This window comes from Phocoena phocoena, chromosome 14 (genome assembly GCF_963924675.1).
Source record: "Phocoena phocoena chromosome 14, mPhoPho1.1, whole genome shotgun sequence".
Taxonomy (NCBI): Eukaryota; Metazoa; Chordata; class Mammalia; order Artiodactyla; family Phocoenidae; genus Phocoena; species Phocoena phocoena.
The window spans coordinates 59717485-59740238 of NC_089232.1; the positions used below are offsets into that span (position 1 = coordinate 59717485).

General features: G+C 36.6%; 1 protein-coding gene across 1 annotated transcript in view; it reads right to left on the reverse strand.

Annotated features, from left to right (window-relative positions):
• RMDN2 (regulator of microtubule dynamics 2) overlaps positions 1–22754 on the reverse strand; it is a 48115-nt gene that overhangs the window by 14020 nt on the left and 11341 nt on the right. Inside the window, exons 5-8 of the mRNA XM_065891159.1 lie at positions 19370–19430; positions 13606–13681; positions 12637–12714; positions 4031–4129 (exon numbers count right to left, since the gene is read on the reverse strand). Coding sequence (XP_065747231.1) covers positions 4031–4129; positions 12637–12714; positions 13606–13681; positions 19370–19430 — 314 coding nt within the window. The remainder of the gene's footprint in view (positions 1–4030; positions 4130–12636; positions 12715–13605; positions 13682–19369; positions 19431–22754) is intronic.

Here is a 22754-nt window from a genome sequence, read left to right on the forward strand (position 1 = left end):
ACACTTACATAGTGCTACATGCCAATTATACTTAAATATAAGTGGAAGGAAAAAAAAAGGACCTAGAGTAAACTTTACTCGATTGTACCTTCTATGTCCAGTAGTTCCCCCAGTTCTGAACAAATCCTGTCTAGATAACTTGCCCCAACATATGCACACAGCAGCTTCTTATTTCTTTAATGTTAGAGTTTTAATTCTGCATATACACCTTAACACTTATGTCAAATTAACCAGAATGATCATAAATCAGAACATCTCTTTTTGTACTCATGGTTAAAAAAAAAAAAAAAGTCCAAAGGAACATAGGCAGGCTACTAACAACACCTAAGTCCTAAAACGGAGCAGACCCTGACCTTTGCCAAAGGCCTTAGCTGAGTAGCAAGGAAGGTAGTGTCACTCAACAGAATGTTCTGATTAAGGGGCAGTTTCTAGCTATGCTCTTATAACACTATCACAACACCTGGCAGAGAATACTGTACCTGTTTACTTCGTGTTGGTTGTCCAAGCTCCCTGGAGGCAGGAGCTGTGTTGGTCATTTGTGTTCCCTTCATTTGGACTAGGTATGTGCTTAATAAACATTGCTGAATAAATTAGCTTTGTTTTGAAAACATCTCATAACCTCGTGCAGCAGCCCTCTGTCATATCAAGGCACAGAAGACAGCTCTGCAGCTGGTGGAACCACTAAGGAAGACTCAGGGATCATGTGACAGCAAACAGTGAGTGACATCAGGGTAGCCAACATTGCCCCACCTGTCATTTACTACACACACCGATCCAGTGGTTCTTAACCATGCCATGGGCTGCGCATGAAGGACCTTGAGAACTTTAAAAACGCTGATCAAGCTTTAAAAACCCTTACCATATGACCCCACAATTCCACTCCTAGGTATTTATCCAAGAAAATTTAAAACGTGTCTACACAAAAGCTTGCAAATGAATGTTCATAGGAGCTTTATTCATAACAGCCCCAAGCCGGGAACAACGAAAACATCCACCAGTAGGTAAATGCATGAGCAAATTGTGGTATATCCATATGATAGAACATTACTAGGCAAACAAAAAGAACTACAGATACCCTCAATAGAATGACTGCGGCTCAAAACATTATGCTGAGCATCAGAAGCCAGACACACACAAAGTACAAACTCTAAGATTCCATTAACATGAAATTTTCGAATAGGCAAAACTAAGCTATAGTGACAGAAAACAGATCAGTGGTTGCCTGGGGCACGAGGCAGGGGTAACTGACAGCAAAGGGGCAAGGACAGCTCTATAGGGCGACGGAAATGTTCTATATCTTGAAATGGAGATGGATATGCGAGTATACCAATTTGTCAAATTTCACTGAACTACACAGAAAATGGGTAAATTTGATTGTATATAAACTATACCTTAATATATTCAGAGATTCTGAAACAATTAGTCTGGGTTGTGGCCTGGGCTGGTGTTTTTTAAAGCTCCCCTGATGATTTTAAGGTATAGACAAGGTTAAAAACCACTGACCGAGGGAATCATGCCATAATTTTGGATGAGGTGGGAAGCATGCTATAGCTTGAAAAAATTCCAGCAGGGGATTCACAGATGACTCCTGGTCTAAAACCACCTCCCTAGAGGCTTTGAGACTGTGGAGGACCAGATTTCACCTGTTATATGAGCAAAATAATAACAACATTTATTTTCAGTTAGTGCATTTAATGTGCTAGACCCTGGGCCAAGAAAATTACATGCATTATTTTATGTAATTTTCACAAAAACCAGATAAAGTAGGTATTATTATGCATGCCTACTTTACAGATGAAAAATTTATGACTGGGAGAAATAAACATGCCCATGTCATACATATAGGAAAAAGTTCGGGTCTCAAACTGTCTGATTCCAAAGCCAGTGCTCTTGATCTCTACAGGACTGAACTGGATGGCTCTGGGGACTCATTCCTGTGAACCCTCTTTGGAGGCATGGAGTGGGTGCAAAAGATCTACAGTCTGGGTTCCAATGACGTGACTCCCTGTTGGGACCAGGGGGTTGCAGACTCTCCTGGGGTATGGGATCCAAGGTATGCGCTGCTTCCTTTTCCACTCCTCTCCCGGCCTAGATTTCTTAGTTCCTCCACGCCTTAGCCTCCTCAGTACCCTCAGGTGTTGCAGTAAATACGGGGAGAAGCATTCCTGATGCCTTCTCGCCCTCTTGACAAACACCATGGAACGCATTTCAGACAATCTAAGTCATAACTAAATGGTGAGATCGCAAAGATGGTCTGCCAAGGTGTTTACATTTTAATGAAGTTAAAACTGTGAGCTTTTATTGAGCACTTATGAGTTGCTGGGCATTCTCTAAGCAATTTGCTTGTATTAACTCATTTAATCTTCACAACAACACTATGAAGGGTTGTTCACAACAACTTCACAACAACAACTATAACCTCCATGTTATCGATTAAATTGAGAGAGAGAGAGATTAAGTACTTGCTCAGTGTTAATCAGCCAGTAAGAAGTAGAACTGGGATTTAACCAGGTGCTCTGGTTCTAGAGTTTGCGATCCTTACCCTACATTATTGTGCCTCTTACTACTTTTATCTGTGTAATACTTCAGGTGCATGAGCACCTTAAGAACTTTCGTGCAGTGTCCTGAAAACCTCATCCTCCGGTTATAACTTTGATACTATGAAAAAATGGGTTTCAAATTCAAATAAATTTTTTGCTAATGAACATAGCACCTTTTATAAATCATTTATCTTAAATGCACCATGATCTCTATTCTTGTAAAATTTAACAAGGGAGAACTAATTCTCAATGGTAGAAAAAAGGTGAAGTGATGATAATGCACTCCTATTTTTTTTTTTTTTTTTTTTTTTGCGGTACGCGGGCCTCCCACTGTTGTGGCCTCTCCCGCTGCGGAGCCCAGGCTCCGGATGCGCAGGCTCAGCGGCCGTGGCTCACGGGCCCAGCCGCTCCGCAGCATGTGGGATCTTCCCGGACCGGGGCATGAACCTGTGTGCCCTGCATCGGCAGGCGGACTCTCAACCACTGCGCCACCAGGGAAGCCCTGCACTCCTATTTTTGACCTGCCATTGTGTGACCCTGGAAAAAATTACATTCCTGAGGTCTTGTTTTGTTATAAAACAAAAAAGATCACACTAAATAAAAAATAAGAAACATACAGCCCTTGTACTTGTATTCCCATACTTTTTTCCATTGGGCTCATGCTTGATTTTAGAATACTTATTTTTCCACTGTTCAGAGAAGTGCAATGCAACATATTTGCCATCTTAGATTATATGATCTCTAAACTCTCTCTCAGTTCTACAAAATCAATCCCTAAAATATAACAAAAAATATTAGCCTGTACAATATGTTGGACAATTACCAAAATCGGAGCCTGGTTTTGTCTACATTGTTACAAACCTGAAGTAGGCAGGTGGTGAAAGAAAAAAATCTTAGTATCTATAAGATTCCATAATTGGTTCCAGAGAAAGATGAAGAGATTAGCCCAACAGGAATTTGGTTAAATGGGTGGATGTATTACACATTTTCATGTGTGCATACACACACATTACTATTTAGAGTTTTATCAGCATAGCAATTGTACATTTTAAGACAGGAATGAAAATACTGGTTTGGTCTGATGCCCCACAAATATTCCATAGAACTGTCTGCGATTCATAGAGTGACTTTTTAAATAACTCCCCTTCTTGGAAACTTTTAGTTCTTTAAGATGAAACTGGTTCTATATTAGGATAATGAGGAGTATTTAGGACCAAGTCTAATAATCAGGGCATGAATGCTTTTGCACATATTCACACGACCTGGAAAGCTACACTGGATTTGGCAGTAAGGGCTGCCACACCCAGGACCTAGGGCATAACTATGATCTAAGAAGTAGTTTGGACATGCCAAAATGAGGACTCAATCTGGGCTTACAGTTAGAAATCAACAAATGGAGAAGAGAAAGATTTCCTTGACAGCAAGAGTAGGAGAGCCTGGTTCAGATAGGAGCCAGTTTGACACTGAAATAATGGATAGACAAAATGTACCTTAAGGAAATTTTGCAAAGCTTCTTGTACAGTTGCAGATGGTATTTTTCCAAACAGAGTAGCAGCCATTTTTTTCTCAATCCAGCTCAGTTTTGAGACCTGCAAATATAGAGCAAATCACTCTTAGAAAGTTGTTCACCTTTTGAATGAATAATCTCTCCCCAGTTAGATGAGTGTGAGATATCACCTTTATGGTATTAATATTTTGCCTTCTTTTTTTCATAATTCTAACAAACTGTGAGTTCTAAAAGCATTGGTTACCAAACCAATTTGAAATACTCATAAGGTTTGTGTCCAATGAGGGAAAAATGGGGTGGGGGTGGGGATTAACGCTGATCCTCTTTGTTCATGTGCTTCTTGATCCTGAGATGACACATAGTATTTCTTTGCACAGGGTGTAGTAGCTACAAGACCCTACCTTTGCTCTCTTGCCACCTTTTCCATGCTGCCAACCTGACCCAGAATGCAGCATCTCAGAAATGTAAACAGAACGAGGATCCTTAACCCACGAGGAGTGTACAGTGAGGGCCCGGTATAAATATTTATAATTCAGGATAATTTTTTTTAAACCCGATGAACACCAAAATTAAACCTCATATTACCATTTGTTTTTTGCTTTCATTTTAAATTTTTTCACTTTTCCCAAATATGAATAATAGATATATAACATAAAAGATTAAAAGGATTCAGGGGACTTCCCTGGTGGCACAGTGGTCAAGACTCCACACTTCCAATGCAGGGGGTCCAGCTTCGATTCCTGGTCAGGGAACTAGATCTCACATGCATGCCGCAACTAAGAGTTCTCATGCCACAACTAAGGACCCGGTGAACCACAACCGAGGAGCCCACCTGCCACAACTAAGTAGTCCAGGTGCTGCAACTAAGGAGCCAGCGAGCTGCAACTAAGGAGCACACGTGCTGCAACTAAGAAGCTGGTGAGCCACAACTGAGGAGCCTGAGAGCTGCAACTAAGGAGCCTGCTGGCCACAACTAAGACCCAGTGCAACCAAATTAATTAATTAATTAAATATTTTTTAAAAAGATTCAGAAATGAATTCTTAAAAGGGTACTATGCTCTCCCAATGCCATCAAGTGTCTTCCTTCCTAATCCCATCTTCTAGGGTTCTAGGTAGCCATTAACCTCTATTTTAAAAAAAATTATTCCATCAATATTTTATAATAACTATACATGGAGTGTAACCTTTAAAAATTGTGAATTACTATCTTGTACACCTGAAACTGACATAATATTGTACATCAACTTTAGCTCAATAAAAAAAGAAAAGAGGTACAAACTACTATATATAACATAAATAAGCTACACGGATACACTGTACAGCACAGGGAACATAGCCAATATTTTATAACTTTCAATGGGGTACAATCTATAAAAACTATGTTCACTATGTTCTACACCTGAAACTAAGATAATATTGTAAGTCAACTATACTTCAAAAAAAATACGATCCCCCCAAAATTATTCCCTCGCTTTTCTGTATAATGTTAATTTATTGCTATGCTTACTTTTCTTTTTTTGAACTTGAAAAAAAAGATATGTTGTTTATTTCCTTCTTTGACTTATTGTTTTCACTTAGCATTATAGTTTTAAGATATCATCCAGATTGACGAGAGTAACTGAAGTTCAGTCACTTAAACAACTCTGAGATATTCCAGAGTTGTCTATTTAGGTCTTCTGCCCATTTTTTGGATTGGGTTGTTTGTTTTTTTAATATTGAGCTGCATGAGCTATTTATATATTTTGGAGATTAATCCTTTGTCTGTTGATTCGTTTGCAAATATTTTCTCCTGTTCTGAGGGTTGTATTTTCGTCTTGTTTATGATTTCCTTTGCTGTGCAAAAGCTTTGAAGTTTCGTTAGGTCACATTTGTTTACTTTTGTTTTTATTTCCATTACTCTAGGAGTTGGATCAAAAAACATCTTGCTGTGATTTATGTCAAAGAGTGTTCTTCCTATGTTTTCCTCGAAGAGTTTTAGAGTGTCTGGTCTTACATTTAGGTCTCTAATCCATTTTGAGTTTATTTTTGTGTATGGTGTTAGGGAGTGTTCTAAGTCCATTCTTTTACAGGTAGCTGTCCAGTTTTCCCAGCACCACTTATTGAAGAGACTGTATTTTCTCCATTGTATATCCTTGCCTCCTTTGTCATGTATTATGACTGTAGGTGCGTGGGTTTATCTCTGGGCTTTCTATCGTGTTACATTGATCTATGTTTCTGTTTTTGTGCCAGTACCATATTGTCTTGATTACTGTAGCTTTGTAGTATAGTCTGAAGTCAGAGAGTCTGATTCCTCCAGCTCTGTTTTTTTCCCTCAAGACTGCTTTGGCTATTCAGGGTCTTTTGTGTCTCCATATAAATTTTAAGATTTTTTGTTCTAGTTCCATAAAAAATGCCATTGGTAATTTGATAGGGATTGCATTGAATCTGTAGATTGCTTTGGGTAGTAGAGTCATTTTCACAATATTGATTCTTCCAATCCAAGAACATGGTATATCTCTTCATCTGTTGGTATCATCTTTAATTTCTTTCATCAGTGTCTTAGTTTCTGCATACAGGTCTTTTGTCTCCCTAGGTAGGTTTATTCCTAGGTATTTTATTCTTTTTGTTGCAGTGGTAAATGGGATTGTTTCCTTAATTTCTCTTTCAGATTTTTCATCATTAGTGTATAGGATTGCAAGAGATTTCTGTGCATTAATTTTGCATCCTGCAAAATTCACTGATTACCAAATTCACTGATTAACTCTAGTAGCTTTCTGGTAGCATCTTTACGATTCTCTATGTATAGTATCATGTCATCTGCAAAAGTGACAGTTTTACTTCTTTTCCAACTTGTATTCCTTTTATTTCTTTTTCTTCTCTGATTGCTGTGCCTAGGACTTCCAAAACTATGTTGAATAATAGTGGTGAGAGTGGACATCCTTGTCTTCTTCCTGATCTTAGAGGAAATGCTTTCAGTTTTTCACCACTGAGAATGATGTTTGCTGTGGGTTTGTCATATATGGCCTTTATTATGTTGAGGTAGGTTCCCTCTATGCCCACTTTCTGGAGAACTTTTATCATAAATGGGTGTTGAATTTTGACAAAAGCTTTTTCTGCATCTATTGAGATGATCATATGGTTTTTTATTCTTCAATTTGCTAATATGGTGTATCACATTGATTGATTTGCGTATATTGAAGAATCCTTGCATCTCTGGGATAAATCCCACTTGATCATGGTGTATGATCCTTTTAATGTGTTGTTGGATTCTGTTTGCTAGTATTTCGTTGAGGATTTTTGCATCTATATTCATCAGTGATATTGGTCTGTAATTTTCTTTTTTTGTAGTATCTTTGTCTGGTTTTGGTATCAGGGTGATGGTGGCCTCATAGAATGAGTTTGGGAGTGTTCCTTCCTCCGCAAGTTTTTGGAAGAGTTTGAGAAGGATGGGTGTTAGCTCTTCTCTAAATGTTTGACAGAATTCACCTGTGAGGCCATCTGGTCCTGGACTTTTGTTTGTTGGAAGATTTTTAATCACAGTTTCAATTTCATTACTTGTGATTGGTCTGTTCATATTTTCTATTTCTTCCTTGTTCAGTCTTGGAAGTTTATACCTTTCTGAGAATTTGTCCATTTCTTCCAGGTTGTCCATTTTATTGGTATAGAGTTGCTTGTAGTAGTCTCTCAGGATGCTTTGTATTTCTGTGGTGTCTGTTATAACTTCTTTTTCATTTCTAATTTTATTGTTTTGGGTCCTCACCCTCTTTTTCTTGATGAGTCTGGCTAATGGTTTATCAATTTTGTTTATCTTCTCAAAGAACCACCTTTTAGTTTTATTGATCTTTGCTATTGTTTTCTTTGTTTCTATTTCATTTATTTCTGCTCTGATCTTTATGATTTCTTTCGTTCTGCAAACTTTGGGTTTTGTTTGTTCTTCTTTCTCTAGTTCCTTTAGGTGTAAGGTTAGATTGTTTATTTGAGATTTTTCTTGTTTCTTGAGGTAGGCTTGTATAGCTCTAAACTTCCCTCTTAGAACTGCTTTTGCGGCATCCCATAGGTTTTGGATCGTCGTGTTTTCACTCATTTGTCTGTAGGTATTTTTTGATTTCCTCTTTGATTTCTTCAGTGATCGCTTGGTTATTTAGTAACGTATTGTTTAGCCTCCACGTGTTTGTGTTTTTTACGTGTTTTTCCCTGTAACTGATTTCTAATCTCATAGCATTGTGGTCAGAAAAGATGGTTGACATGATTTCAATTTTCTTAAATTTACTGAGGCTTGATTTGTGACCCAAGATGTGATCTATCCTGGAGAATATTCCGTGTACACTTGAGAAGAGTGTAATCTGCTGTTTTTGTACGGAATGTCCTATAGATATCAATTAAACCTATCTGGTCTATTGTGTCATTTAAAGCTTCTGTTTCCTTATTTATTTTCACTTTGGATGATCTGTCCATTGGTGTAAGTGAGGTGTTAAAGTCCCCCACTATTATTGTGTTATTGTCAATTTCCTCTTTTAGAGCTGTTAGCAGTTGCCTTATGTATTGAGGTGCTCCTATGTTGGGTATATATATATATTTATAATTGTTATATCTTCTTCTTGGATCGATCCCTTGATCATTATGTAGTGTCCTTCCTTGTCTCTTGTAACATTCTTTATTTTAAAGTCTATTTTAGACTGTGTTTCCCACTTAGAGAAGTTCCTTTAGCATTTGTTGTAGAGCTGGTTTGGTGGTGCTGAATTCTCTTAGCTTTTGCTTGTCTGTAAAGCTTTTGATTTCTCCCTTGAATCTGAATGAGATGCTTGCCGGGTAGAGTAATTTTGATTGTAGGTTCTTCCCTTTCATCACTTTAAGTATATCATGCCACTCCCTTCTGGCTTGTAGAGTTTCTGCTGAGAAATCAGCTGTTAACCTTATGGGAGTTCCCTTGTATATTATCTGTTGTTTTTCCCTTGCTGCTTTCAATTATTTTTGTCTTCAATTTTTGCCAATTTGATTACTATGTGTCTCGTCGTGTTTCTCCTTGGGTTTATCCTGTATGGGACTCTCTGTGCTTCCTGGCCTTGGGTGGCTATTTCCTTTCCCATATTAGGGAAGTTTTCGACTATAAACTCTGCAAATGTTTTCTCGGGTCCTTTCTCTCTCCTCTCCTTCTGGGACCCCTATAGTGCGAATGTTGCTGCGTTTAATGTTGTTCCAGAGATTTCTTAGGCTGCCTTCATTTCTTTTCATTCTTTTTTCTTTATTCTGTTCCGCAGCAGTGAATTCCACCATCCTGTCTTCCAGGTCACTTATCTGTTCTTCTGCCTCAGTTATTCTGCTATTGATTCCTTCTAGTGTAGTTTTCATTTCAGTTATTGTATTGTTCATCTCTGTTTGTTTGTTCTTTAATTCTTCTAGGTCTGTGTTAAACATTTCTTGCATCTTCTCAACCTTTGCCTCCATTCTTTTTCCGGGGTCCTGGATCACCTTCACTATCATTATTCTGAATTATTTTTCTGGAAGGTTGCCTACCTCCACTTCATTTAGTTTGTTTTCTGGGGTTTTATCTTTTCCTTCATCTGGTACCTAGCCCTCTGCCTTTTCATCTTGTCTATCTTTCTGTGAGTGTAGTTTTTTCTCACAGGCTGCAGGACTGTAGCTCTTCTTGCTTCTGCTGTCTGTCCTCTGGTGGATGAGGCTATCTAAGAGGCTTGTGCAAGTTTCCTGATGGGAGGGACTGCTGGTGGGTAGAGCTGACTGTTTCTCTGGTGGGCAGAGCTCAGTAAAACTTTAATAAGCTTGACTGCTGCTGGGTGGGGCTGGGTTCCCTCCCACTTGGTTGTTTGGCCTGAGGCAACCCAACACTGGAGCCTACCTGGGCTGTTTGGTGGGGCTAATGGCAGACTCTGGGAGGGCTCATGCCAAGGAGTACTTCTCAGAACTTCTGCTGCCAGTGTCCTTGTCCCCACGGTGAGCCACAGCCACCACCACCACCCTGCCTCTGCAGGAGACCCTCCAACACTAGCAGGTAGGTCTGGTTCAGTCTCCCCTGGGGTCACTGCTCCTTCCCCCTGGGTACTGACATGCACACTACTTTGTGTGTGCCCTCCAAGAGTGGAGTCTGTTTCCCCCAGTCCTGTTGAAGTCCTGCAATCAAATCCCACTAGGCTTCAAAGTCTGATTCTCTAGGAATTCCTCCTCTCATTGCTGGACCCCCAGGTTGGGAAGCCTGACGTGGGGCTCAGAACTCCAGTGGGTGGACTTCTGTGGTATAAGTGTTCTCCAGTCTCTGAGTCACCCACCCAGCAGTTATGGGATTTGATTTTGCTGTGATTGCGCCCCTCATACATTCTCATTGTGGCTTCTCCTTTGTCTTTGGATGTGGGGTATCTTTTCTGGTGAGTTCCAGTGTCTTCCTGTCGATCATTGTCCAGCAGCTAGTTGTGATTCTGGTGTTCTCACAAGAGGGAGTGAGAGCACGTCCTTCTACTCCGCCATCTTGGTTCAGCCATCCACTCTTTTTTCAGTGGATATTTGGGACTTTTCCATTTTTTGCTCTTAGAAACAAGACTGCTAAAGGCATTCTTGTACATGCCTTCTAAAGCACATTTGCAAGAGTTTCTCTAGGGTAGGCACCATTGTCATATGGTAGACAATCAAATTTCAGAGATACTACCCAATTGTTTCCGAGATGGTTGTGCTGATTTGTGTTCCCACAACAATGTAAGAATTCCTGTTGCTCCATATTTTTACATCTCATGCTGATAATTTAAAATTTTATCAAATGAGTAGGTATAAAATGGCATCTTATTTTATTGTCATGTCCTATTATTTCTAATTCAAGATTTATGGTTTTTAAGCTGTTTTGTTTCTGAATTTCTATTACAATTGCATTGTGATCAGAAAACCTACAGGATATCAATTCTTTGAAATGTATTAAGACTTGCTTCATGACCTCATATATGGTCAGTTTTGTAAACATTCAACATATGCTTGAAAATGTGTATCCTCTAATGGCTAGATACATATTTTCATCTATGTTTATTAGATCAAGGTTATTAAATGTAAGGCTCCAATCAATGTTTTACATACTTTTTTTACATGCTTTTTTTTTGTCTTTTGTTCTATTAATTACCAAAAGAAGGAGATAAAAATTCACCACTACGTGGTATCCTTACTTCCCTTCCATGTCTTTTTATTTCTCCTTCATATTTTCTAACTCTTTGTTCCTCTGTGCTGCTTCCAGGCAACATTTTCAGGTTTGTCTTAAAGTTTGTTAATTTTCTCTTTAGTGGGGCCTATCTACTACCAAATCTTTCCATTGAGCTTTCTTTTAATGACAAATAATATACTTTTTATATCAAAAATTGTTCCATTGTTTGAAATCTACCTGGTCATTTTTGTAGTCTCCTGCTCCTCACCCATTTTTCCCCTAATTCATTTTAGTTTTAAAAACACATTATGTAGGTAGCTGTTTAATATTCTGTATTCCATGTTTCCAAAATCTGAAGTCCTTTCAGATCTACTTCTGTTCTCTTTTTTTGTTTCTTTTGACTGTCATCTATGAAGGCTTGTTTCTTTGTATATATTCTATTATTTTTCACTGTGAGCTCAACTCTGCAAGAATGTTCTAAGGCTTGTGTGTGATAGTACAATCCTCCAGGAAGGATTAGTATTACCTTCTACCATTTGTCTATGGCATGAAGATCAGGTTCCATTTGGAATTTAAATTTCCTTCTTGGGCTTTTTAAGCCTAACTGTATAGTGTACATTCAAGTTCCAGACTCATGAGGTTGGGTCAATGGTTTTTAAATCTTAGGGAAGTCCCTTACCTTCATGAAGACTCAGATTCTTAATATTTAAAACTGGCATAATAAAAACTGCTTACAGGGTTGTTAAAAGGATGAAATATGATAAGAAATATAAAATATAAAATGCACATCTGACATATATAGCAGGTGTTCAGTAAAAGCAAACCTCCTGCTTCATCCCTAATCCTCTACAAGCCACAATTAAAAAGCTTCCTATTTTGTCTATCCCAATTTTCTCATTCAGAAAGAGCAGTTCTCTTCAGGATAATTTTTTAATGTAGCTGTTATGATATATTTTCACATTCTGTTAACTTTCCATAAACAGGTGTCATTTAACACATTGGGTCTTAGACTCACCAGCTGCCTTTATTTATTTCTATATGTCTTATGTCCCCTTCTAAATAAAGTTTCTTGAAGAAAAGGACAGCGAGCACATAATTTATGCTTAATAAACTCTGATAAAGGAAAAAAGTTCTCCCACAAAACAGAGCAGTGCACCAATACAGGGGGCATGGGTACTGGTGGCTGATCACCGTCTGAGAAAAAGCACATTTAAAGGGAAACAGTGTGACTGCCACAAGGGGAAATGGAAAGGCAGTAAAGAAAAAAATACATGCATTTATAAAATCATATGTTGTGTGTAATTCAGTATATAATTATAAAATATATAAATTTATAAACTCAAAATATGTACTGATTTCATCATTTTCTCTATAGTAGGCACTAGGTAAAACAATAAAAGAATAAGTCACTGAAAATATATCATATAATCAGAATATATTCAAATAAGCTTTACAGATAAAAGCTTTCAACTTACAGTGTAACAGTATCTTCCCTTGAGGTAATACAAAAAGGGTTCTTCAGGTAAAAATTCGATTGCTTTATCTAGATGCTCCTGAAAGAAAATCCAAAAGAAATATCTCCCAAGTTTCAGGTGGTATTGAGTAGAACTCTGCCTAGTAAATTCAAAGGGACTTTATAATGTTATTTTGTCTCCCTCCTCAATCTTTATTATTAATACAATTAAGCTTCTCAATAACTCAATCATCAAAATGCTCACAACTAGAGCCAGAACTGTGATTATGATTAAATAAGGCTACAGAAAACGTCACCTTAAAAATAGAAAACATCCAAGTCACATTTTTGTCTGCCCATGGCTTGCCTACCTAATACTTATTGATTGAGAGGCAAACTTACAAATGTCATCTGATGTGGGTATAATGGAGAAAAGAATAGCAGAACTAGGTGATAGAAGAATCTACTCCCCTGACATTGTCAAATGGTTATAGGGAGCTGGAAAACAAAGAACTCTCTGCCCATTCCTAAAATTATTGACCCTGAGGGGTTATTTACTGAATGATTACAACTACAGGCACATGATAAATAATGAGTATGTGCATTACTTATTTTATTCCTCTATCATGGCAAATTTAAGCCCTAGATTGAATTCTACTCCTACCAGCAAATCAATATGTATTAAATGTTAACTAATTAGTGCCAGCCATGTTTATGATGTTGGTGTGCTCATGACTAAAGGGCTAAGCTTCTACCTTTAAAAAAATAATACTCATCTACTACGTGACTTCCTTCAGGATCTATAATAATAATAATAATCCCTAATCACCCAAAGAGTTTGTTTCTTTTTTGGCACAGTACTATTTAAAGACTGTCATTTCATTTAAGTAAAAAAGATAAATTCCTAGAGATAAGTCTATTGGATAATTTGATTTATACTTGTGAATGGAACATATAGCTACAGTAAAACATTTTTAATATCAAGAAATACCTTGAAGCGATATCCATAGTTAATTTTGTTTTGTAAGCCCTCAAACTCAGATACATAGCCACACAAAACCGCATACCTGAAAAGGATAAAAACAGTGGACATTGTGTAAACTTTTAATCAAATACCATGAAATTTAACATTAAAAAAAATCTCTAAACCATTCATTAATATTTAACAAAAGTATTCATATAGATGAATACATAACCAATGTTTGACATTAACATGAGGCCAGTTTCCTCAGCTATACCTGGGGATACTAACACCATCTATCTCATATGTGTGCTATGAGGGTAAAATATCTAAAACGTAATCGCTTACAATAGTGTCTGGCCTGGAGTGAGTTCCAAGAAAGATTAGCTGCTGCCATCACCTTCATCAACATCAGAGTCACAAAGAGACCCTCAGAAAAGTCTATTCACATAAGTATTAAACTGAAAAATACATTGTGTCAACAGATTCCTGCTTCTCTTTCGTAAAAATAAAAAGTTCAAGGCTCCCTTAATGTCATTTGAAAATTAAAATAAATATCATGACTAAAAACAAATACTAATATCAAAGGCAATTTTAGAATATGTTTTTTCAAAAATTCCCCATGTCCTTCAATCCTTCCTTGGAAACACTGCATTCATTACTAGAAGAGTGCATCCCATGGATTCTTTACTTTTTTTCCCTTGGGAATATAAAATTTACATAAATAAATAGTTGACTATAAATTATGTACAATACTTGTTCAGCAACTTGCTTCCTGTAAAAATTGGGCACATATTACTTTTTACATTCAGACTGTTTCCGTCTGTGCAAAAGTATTCAGAGTGTTTCTGTCTGAGGCAAAATATTCATTTACCTAAATAATTCAAAAGTAGGCCTTAATTTTCACTTGCACTGTCATAACTGAAATGAAAAATGTAATTTTGGGTGTTATTTATCTTGATTGTTTCTGTGGATACACATAACTTTCAAATAAAAAATTGAAGTGAACAAGTTTCTTCATTTGGAACGGTTAGACCATTCCTGAACACAAAAGATCACATAATTCACGCAACTTAAGCACAGCCAATAAAATGGCCACTTTTCAGTTATAAGTTTTTTTGACCTCTTAATTTTTGTTAGAAAATCAATAATCTCCTAACAGTAGAAGCAAGAGTTATGACAAAAGTAACCTATTATGATCTGAGAACTTACCTAGATAAGGAGATACTACTTAAATTACTATCTTAAATACTATCTTAAATTACTGTAATACATTTATCACAACTGTACTAATATTGATATACAATATTGAAAATTTTCAAAATGAACCAATGTTAATATATTATTGTTAACTAAACTCCATGCTTCATTCTAATTTCCATCTGTTTTTCCCTCACGTCCTCAAATTTTGACATTTTCCTCTCCATCCCCCCTTCCATATTTATCCCTCTTAATTCACCTTGTTCAGTATCTCTTTCAACATGTGAAAATCTTTTAATTACTATTGTCATCCATCATACACTCTGTTCTTCCTAAGTTTGCATCACTTGCAACATTTATAATCATACCTTCCACATCTTCACCCACTGAAAAAAATTGCTGAACACACTAGTGTCTAAGATCTAGACCTGGAACTCTAGAATCATGATATTGTCAACAGTTATTCTTTTGAATGATTGAGGCTCAAACCCTTCTGCCAGCACGGGTAACAAAGAACCTTACCCATATTTTAACATCTTGTCCCCAAGAATATTATGAGTGAACTTGCCTTAAAGCCTTCCTTAAATCCAGATATATTAGCTCAATTTCCCTACTCTATCTACTAGCAAAGAAAAAACAGATCATCTCACATTTTTAGAAAAATCTGTTGAGTCTGCTTGAACTTCATCACTCACAGAAAACCCAACTAACTATTTGTGCTGTAATCAAAGGAAAAGATTCTATGTTCACTGATCTATAGTGGTGGAATCAATCTTCTATTTTTTGAAAATCAGAACAACTTATGCACATCTCTAGCTTTTACAGAGCTCCCTCAGCATGTTCTTTCCCAGTTACTCTGAGTGAAGAAAAAGAAAAAAGAAAAAAACGTGACTTAAGAAAACCATTATATGAAATATGTACATTTTCCCTTATAAATAATCTGTCACCAGAGTCTTATGTTTTTCATAATCATTTTGAAGTCTGCTTCTTTCAAGTCTAAAGTATTATTTATCTTCCTACATGTCATAAATTCAAAGTTTACCTGAACCACTTTTCCTCAAAGGATCATCATTTCTTTTCTGGCAATCAATTCCACCTATATCTGCATGTACGTGTTGTTTTTCACACTGTTTATCTTGGAAAATGTAATTTAAAATTTTATTTTGTAAACTCTCAGGTTGATGGGAACTATGAAGAAAATTAATACACAATATGGTCTGTTACCTCCATCTAGAGGTTGTTCTAACTATGTGTTGACAAAAATTCTGTATTTTCTTTGCATCTATAGTGAATATTTTAATAACTGATAAACATCCCTGTCTCAACAACTAGTAAACAACCACTAAAACAACTCCATTAGTTTCCCAGTAGCATTTTTGATTTAGCACCAATGCTATTTATACTGTGAAAAAGCAGAGGAAGAGTAAATAATAGATGAAATACTGAGTACATACAAATATAAGATCTGGTTTTTGTTTTTCCACTTATTGTATGACCCTTGGTTACTAATCACAACACCACACCAGACACACATACACTGCACCACACACACAGACGGCCTTGCTTTCTATAAAATGGAAACAGGTTGTTCTGTGAATCACATGCTAGAAGGCATGGGGATATAATTTGTGAACAGTAGAGCACAACAAATATGTAAGACATTATTTATAATTAAGGTCAGGCCTATTTGGCTAATAAACTGCAAATCCATTGGTGATTCTGCTCTCTTGATTCTAGAAGTATTTTAGGCTGGTACAACAAAAACGACAGAATTATATAGAAAGCTTATGCAGCCTGAAAGTTACAGAGCAATTTCATTTTGGAAAAGATGATGATGAAAAACAAAGTCTTTAAAATAATATTTGTTTTTCAATTATTCCCTCCATATCAACCCTTTATGATAATTATTTCTAATGATTGCATCTTTTATTTCAAACTGAAGGCTTATAAACCATCACAGAACCCTGTAAACTATGGGTCAGCAAACTTTCGCTGCAGGGCCAGGTAGGAAACATTTAAGGTTGTGGGATCAGAGAGTCTCTGTTACAGCTGCTCAACTTCATTGCTATGTACAAATGCACAGGTGTGGCTGTGCTCCAATAAAACTTTATTTACAAAAGCAGGCAGCTGCATTTGGCCTAGAGGCCATGTCTTGTCATTTATGCTGAATGAATGAGAAAAAGTCGTAACATACTGAAAAAAATTCCAGCAGGATAAGACATTTTCATGACATTTTATTACAATTAATTATAGAATCAGTTAACCTAAGTTTCACACATTGCTTCTCAAGTCAAAGTCTTAATTTCTCTGTTTTCATCACCCTAAACCTCTACTACTGTATTTAATTGAATGAGAATTCTTGTATTCAGTAGGTACATCATAATATATTTTATGAATTAAGATAAAACCACATTGCTGTACAACAGAAATTAATACAACGTTGTAAATCAACTATACTTCAATGAAATAAATTTTAAAAATTGACATTTGAATTTATTAAATTTTAGCAACTGATCAGACTTTAATTGTTTTTTAATTAAAAACTGATACTGAATAAAAAATCATGTGAAACACAATTGGATCAGTACTCTGTGTGTGTCTGTGAATAAGGTTCACCCTCGGGGTTAAATCCCACAGTTATAAACAAGGCAATTAGTACACAACAAAAAGTGAAAAAAGATGAACAAAAGAGAAGTGGTCAGATTAGTGGAAGACAGGCTGGGAAACCCACTGAGTAAGAGTTAAGCATAATCTGTCCTCACAAGGTAAGTTTAAGGTGCTTATGAAGTCTTCAGAGAAGATTCAACATTGTTCCTTTATGGAAATTTGGAAGTTCACACTGATAAGTGTCCTCAAATTGAGGGTTAACATCAAATGTACATTTTTAATGTGATTCTCCATGGATGCAGATGCTTGTATGGGAGAAGGAAGAGGACAGCAGAGGAAGAGGAGGGGGAGGCTCAGAGTTAAGAGTAGGGCTTCGGTGTTCTTTCTGCGTCCAAATCTGGCTAACCAACACCCAAACATCTCCATATCAAAAGAGATGAAGCAAGTGTAGCTTGATCAGTATAAATTCATTACAGTTATACTAAAAATGGAAGAACAGAAGTACTTCAACACATTAATTTATTAATATCAGTATTATGCAAATTAGGTGAGGAAGGTAAAGCTGGCTATAGAAATAATAGCCAAGACCCTTACAAACTGGAGAAATGACCTTAAAGATATCTACCAGGATGTTACTTGCAAAATTAGCTTTCTCCTAGAGTTGTGGCAGAGGCACTGGGGCACAGAACAATACTTTATTAGGTATACTACGGCTCCTAAAGCAAGACACTCTACTACCCATGCATGACACATCAGTGAAATGATTCACAGGTTCTGCCAGGCTTAGCCCTTCACCCATCTCCAGGCTATATAAGAGAAGGCAAAGAGTTCGCTGAAGCAGAGAGAGACCTGGAAGGGGGATTTCTGCGAATAGAACTACTAGGGTACTTGGGTTCCACCTCCCACCTTCTCATGCGAGACGGAAGGGGGTAGCCTTGTTTCTCATTTTAAGTGATGGCAGCTTCAAAAGACCTATTCTTATTTTGGCATGTCCTTTAGAGTTTGGGGGACATAAAAAATGTTATCTGATTCCTGCCCAGGAAAGTTTTAGGATGAGAGTGTGTGAGTGGTGCTCCCCCTGCTGGTGGCAGTGTAAAGAAACAGGTCTGCTTTGGAAAAATCGTTTGCACTTTTGAGTTGGTGGGGCAAAAATGAATTTCCTGGAGGATAAATGTGGACCTGCAGAAAAGAAGTCATTTTGAGAGAGATTTGCCTAAGACTATCCCAGAAGAATAAAATAATCCCAAAGAGGGGTGGATTTCTGACAATCTAGGTCTGAGAGAAGGGTCAAAAATAAATTTATGACTATGTCTTCCTAGCACCTAAAGTACCAATATTACTGGGGAGAAAAAATAACTAAGAAATGCTATAAAAATACAACTATGAGTAAAATGAAGTGTGAATTAAAAACAATATTTTTCTTCTTATTTGTGTTTTATAATTGTAAATATACAAAGGATTCAAAACAAAACATACTCAAGAATAAATTTTTTTGTCCCAAGGATATCCACCTATACCCATCCAACTAATTAGATTTCCTTTGTTTGAGCTTTCTTATATTAGAAATGGCTTTCCTTTGACTTGTGGAATTTGTATACCTTTACTCATCAAGGTATAATGGCTGATGTGCTTTTATTCTTCTCTCTGCGTTTCATTTAGAAATGTGGCATCACTTTAGTATTTGTTTTCAAGCAAAATGTTATATGAAATTAGATTTAATTAAATTTATCATGTGCACAGTTATTAGACTTGGTGGATTCAGTTATGAATTCTTCAATGAAAGCTTATCTTAAATATATTTAAAATATATATACTGAAAAATACATGAGAATAAACAGAAAAAGAACAGTCACTGTGCTATATACTAAATATTCTTTTTAGTGAATGTGACATGTTAAGTGGGTCAATAATATTTTAAAAATCCATTGCAATTTATAAAGGGACATATTAGAATTTTTTAAAGACTGCATAAATTCTATGTACTTACCATAGATGACAATGTCCATTCATGGGCGCTCTAGTAATAGCTTTTTCACCTAATGTCTTTCCTGAAAGATAAATGCACTTACACTTATTACCTTCATCTGAGTTGGTGGGAGGTAAATTATTGACTTTAAGCCAGTAGTTCCCAAAGTATGGTCCCAAGACCAGAAGCCATCACCTGGAATCTTGTTAGAAAAGCAAATTTTGGACCACATGAGGGACTTGATCATAAACTCAGAGTCAGAAATCTGTGTTAACTAGCCTCTAGTGATTCTGATGTATGCTCAAGTTTGAGACTCACTGGGTTAAGTGATTTAACCAAGTGCAAGAGAAGTCATTCAATCATTATTTAGAAGTGTTAATAGAAATTGTTTTGTAATTAACTCAACCAACATTTACTGAGTGCTTTCTAAGTATCATATTATGTGAGCCTCTGGGAATAAAAAGTCAAATAAGACACAGTTCTTGACTTCCAAGGATTCACATTTCAGTAGGCAGTAGGTATATAAACAAACGAATTATGTGCAAAAAATAAATACAAGGTAAAAAAGAGAGTATAACAGAGAACGGAGAGAGCAACTCCATCTAATCTATCTAAAGGGGTAAGGGAAGATGTCCCAGAGCTCTTGTCTAATCTTTCACAATAATGAGCAGGTTCAGTAAATAAATAATTCCCCTAAATAATTTTACTTAGTTTTAGAATAACTTTTAATAACCCATTAATTTTTGGATAGAGGTTTGTCTAACCCAGGGGTCCCCAACCCCCAGGCAGTGGACCGGTACTGGTCTGCAGCCTGTTAGGAACCAGACCACACAGCAGGAGGTGAGCCGCGGGGCGAGTGGGCAATGCTTCATCTGCTGCTCCCCGTTGCTCCGCACCACCCCCCCCTCCCCGGGGGAAGAATTGTCTTCTATGAAACCGGTCCCTGGTGCCAAAAAGGGTGGGGACCGCTGGTCTAAACCACATTCTGGAAATCTTTCTCAAAAAGTGGCTGTTTTATTTTATACCATCTCCTTTTCCCTGCTCTAATTTTTTTTTTTGCTTGAAGAGACTATCCAGTGATCTACAAAATGCTCTTCTAAATAACTAGTTTAGGTAATTTTTATAAATAAAGATATTTTATTCTAAAATCATTCTCCTATTTGTTAATTTGCTAAGGTGGTACTTTATAGCTCTGTCCATTAAGAGAACTACCCTGTATAGAAATCTACATAAACCGGAAAAAAACTAAAAGGAAGTATTTTAAAACAATAACTGATAGTACATTGTGGACATATATTAAAAGAGTTAGTAATTTGGTAATGAATGATCGAAAAACATAAATACTTTTAAATGTACAGACTTTAAAAACTAAATCAACATTTTCCCTACATTGCCAAATGAACAAAAATAGCTTTTAGGGCACTGCTACAAGCTTAACATAGAGGTGATTCCATCGCTCTGAGAATATAATGGAGCTGGGTACTACACAGATTGGTTTTGCAGCCTCATTTATGCAGCTTCAGCCTGAAAGGAAAGCTATCTCCCTTACAAAATTGTATTCTGTGATCTATTTGTGGCATTTGTATCAGTCATTTAATTCTGAAAATTACAATGATGTTCTTTTAGATATAAGATTCATATTTTATTTGGAAGACAAGTATGATCAATCACAGTACGTCCACAGATGTACTGCATAACGGTATACCCCAGTTGGAGGTTTAGGAAAGAATTCTGTACTCTTCAGTGACCCAGTCTTCCCTCGGCATACAAGTTCAAATATACTGTTATGAGCAATAACAGCACTCTTCCTCCCTTGTACTGGGTGCCGATGCCCGTCACTCCAGTCTCCAATGTCTCAGCTCCAGTGTTCTTTGCCATCACCTTTGCCAGGCACTTACTACCTGTGCATTGAATTACAATTGCCTGTCTCCATATTGATCTTGTCTGTAAGTTCCTTAGTGTAACACTGTCTTGATCATATTCATGTCCCTCCTTTTCTCCTTCCCTCACCCCTCATTTTAACTTTGTTCCTAGACACGGTGATTTCGAATAAATATTTTGAACAAATAAATAAAAATTTCTCATAAATATTTCTTGGATAAAAAAATAGGAATTCTGTTAAATTTATTTCTATAACTGCATGAACACATCTGAGGGGTCACTGTTTTTTCTTTGACACTATAAACTTTTCTCTGTTTTGAATATATCCTGTCTCAATCCATGCTCCTTTTTTGTACTTGGGTATGAGAATTTGGATTTCCTCCAGCCTGCTTCTTTCTCCATTTTCACCATCTCATACATTAACTCAGTTAAACTCTCACTCCATTTAAAAATACAGATCCCAAGTAATTTTACTATGTGAGACTTACTTCCAGAAGAAAGAGTTCCCTGCATCAAGGTCACCCCCGCCATCATATCCTCCTTTCTGTTATAACCTCTCTTAATATGCCACATTCTTCTTTACTAACAACTTACTTCAGTATGTTTCTTTATATGTAGGATTATTTTAGTAATACTATCTTCCCCACAAAGCCATAAGCTCCTTGCAGTCTGAGAACATGTCTATTTTGCTATCATATTTCTACCTTCTAACACAGGAGGAGCTTTAATGCCCAGGGCAGGGAGGTGCTTAAGAAAAAAAATACATTTAATATATATTTTTACATTATTTAATATATATTTAATATTGACGGATGTTGGAACAGTTTACACAGATATACTCTTTCTCAGTAGATATAAAAATAAGTTAGTTTGTTCTCTTTGGCTAAATTTTTATTTACCTTCAAGTTAATAAATCTCTTCCCTAGAATTCCATTTTGTTTATGGTCTGCAAGAAGGATTGCTACAGAAAAACTGCCCCACAAGGCTGATGATGAACATGTAAAGAACAAGAAGGGGAATTCCTTCCATCCTCTTCCCACTAAGAATTAAAGAACAGAGGCCACTTGGCAAAGAAACCTACAAGCGGAAGAAATGTAATTTCAAGGAACTTGGAAATATTTCCTTCTTAGAAATAAAAATGACAGGGAACTAGAGTGGAAGGAGATTGGCAGTATCATTATCTTCTTGCTGTTTCTTCCTCATGCTATCTCAGAGAAGGAAAGCTTGGAAAAGAGAAGACTTTGGAATTAAAAAAAAAAAACAAAAAACTAAAGAAGTTTTGATGTCAAATTACTATCCTGAAACTTGGGGGCTTTTTGCAAGAAAGAGTATGATACTCAGTGAGAGCCAAGGTTTATATACATATCAAATTTCACATTCTGGCTGTTTTTCTTTTGTTGTTGTTACTTTGGAAAATAGAGGACAGTATAATGAACAACTATGGACTCATTGCTCAGCTTAAACAATTAGCTAAAACAAGGCTTAAACAAGATTAGCCTTAAAATAAGGCTAATCTTGTTTTATC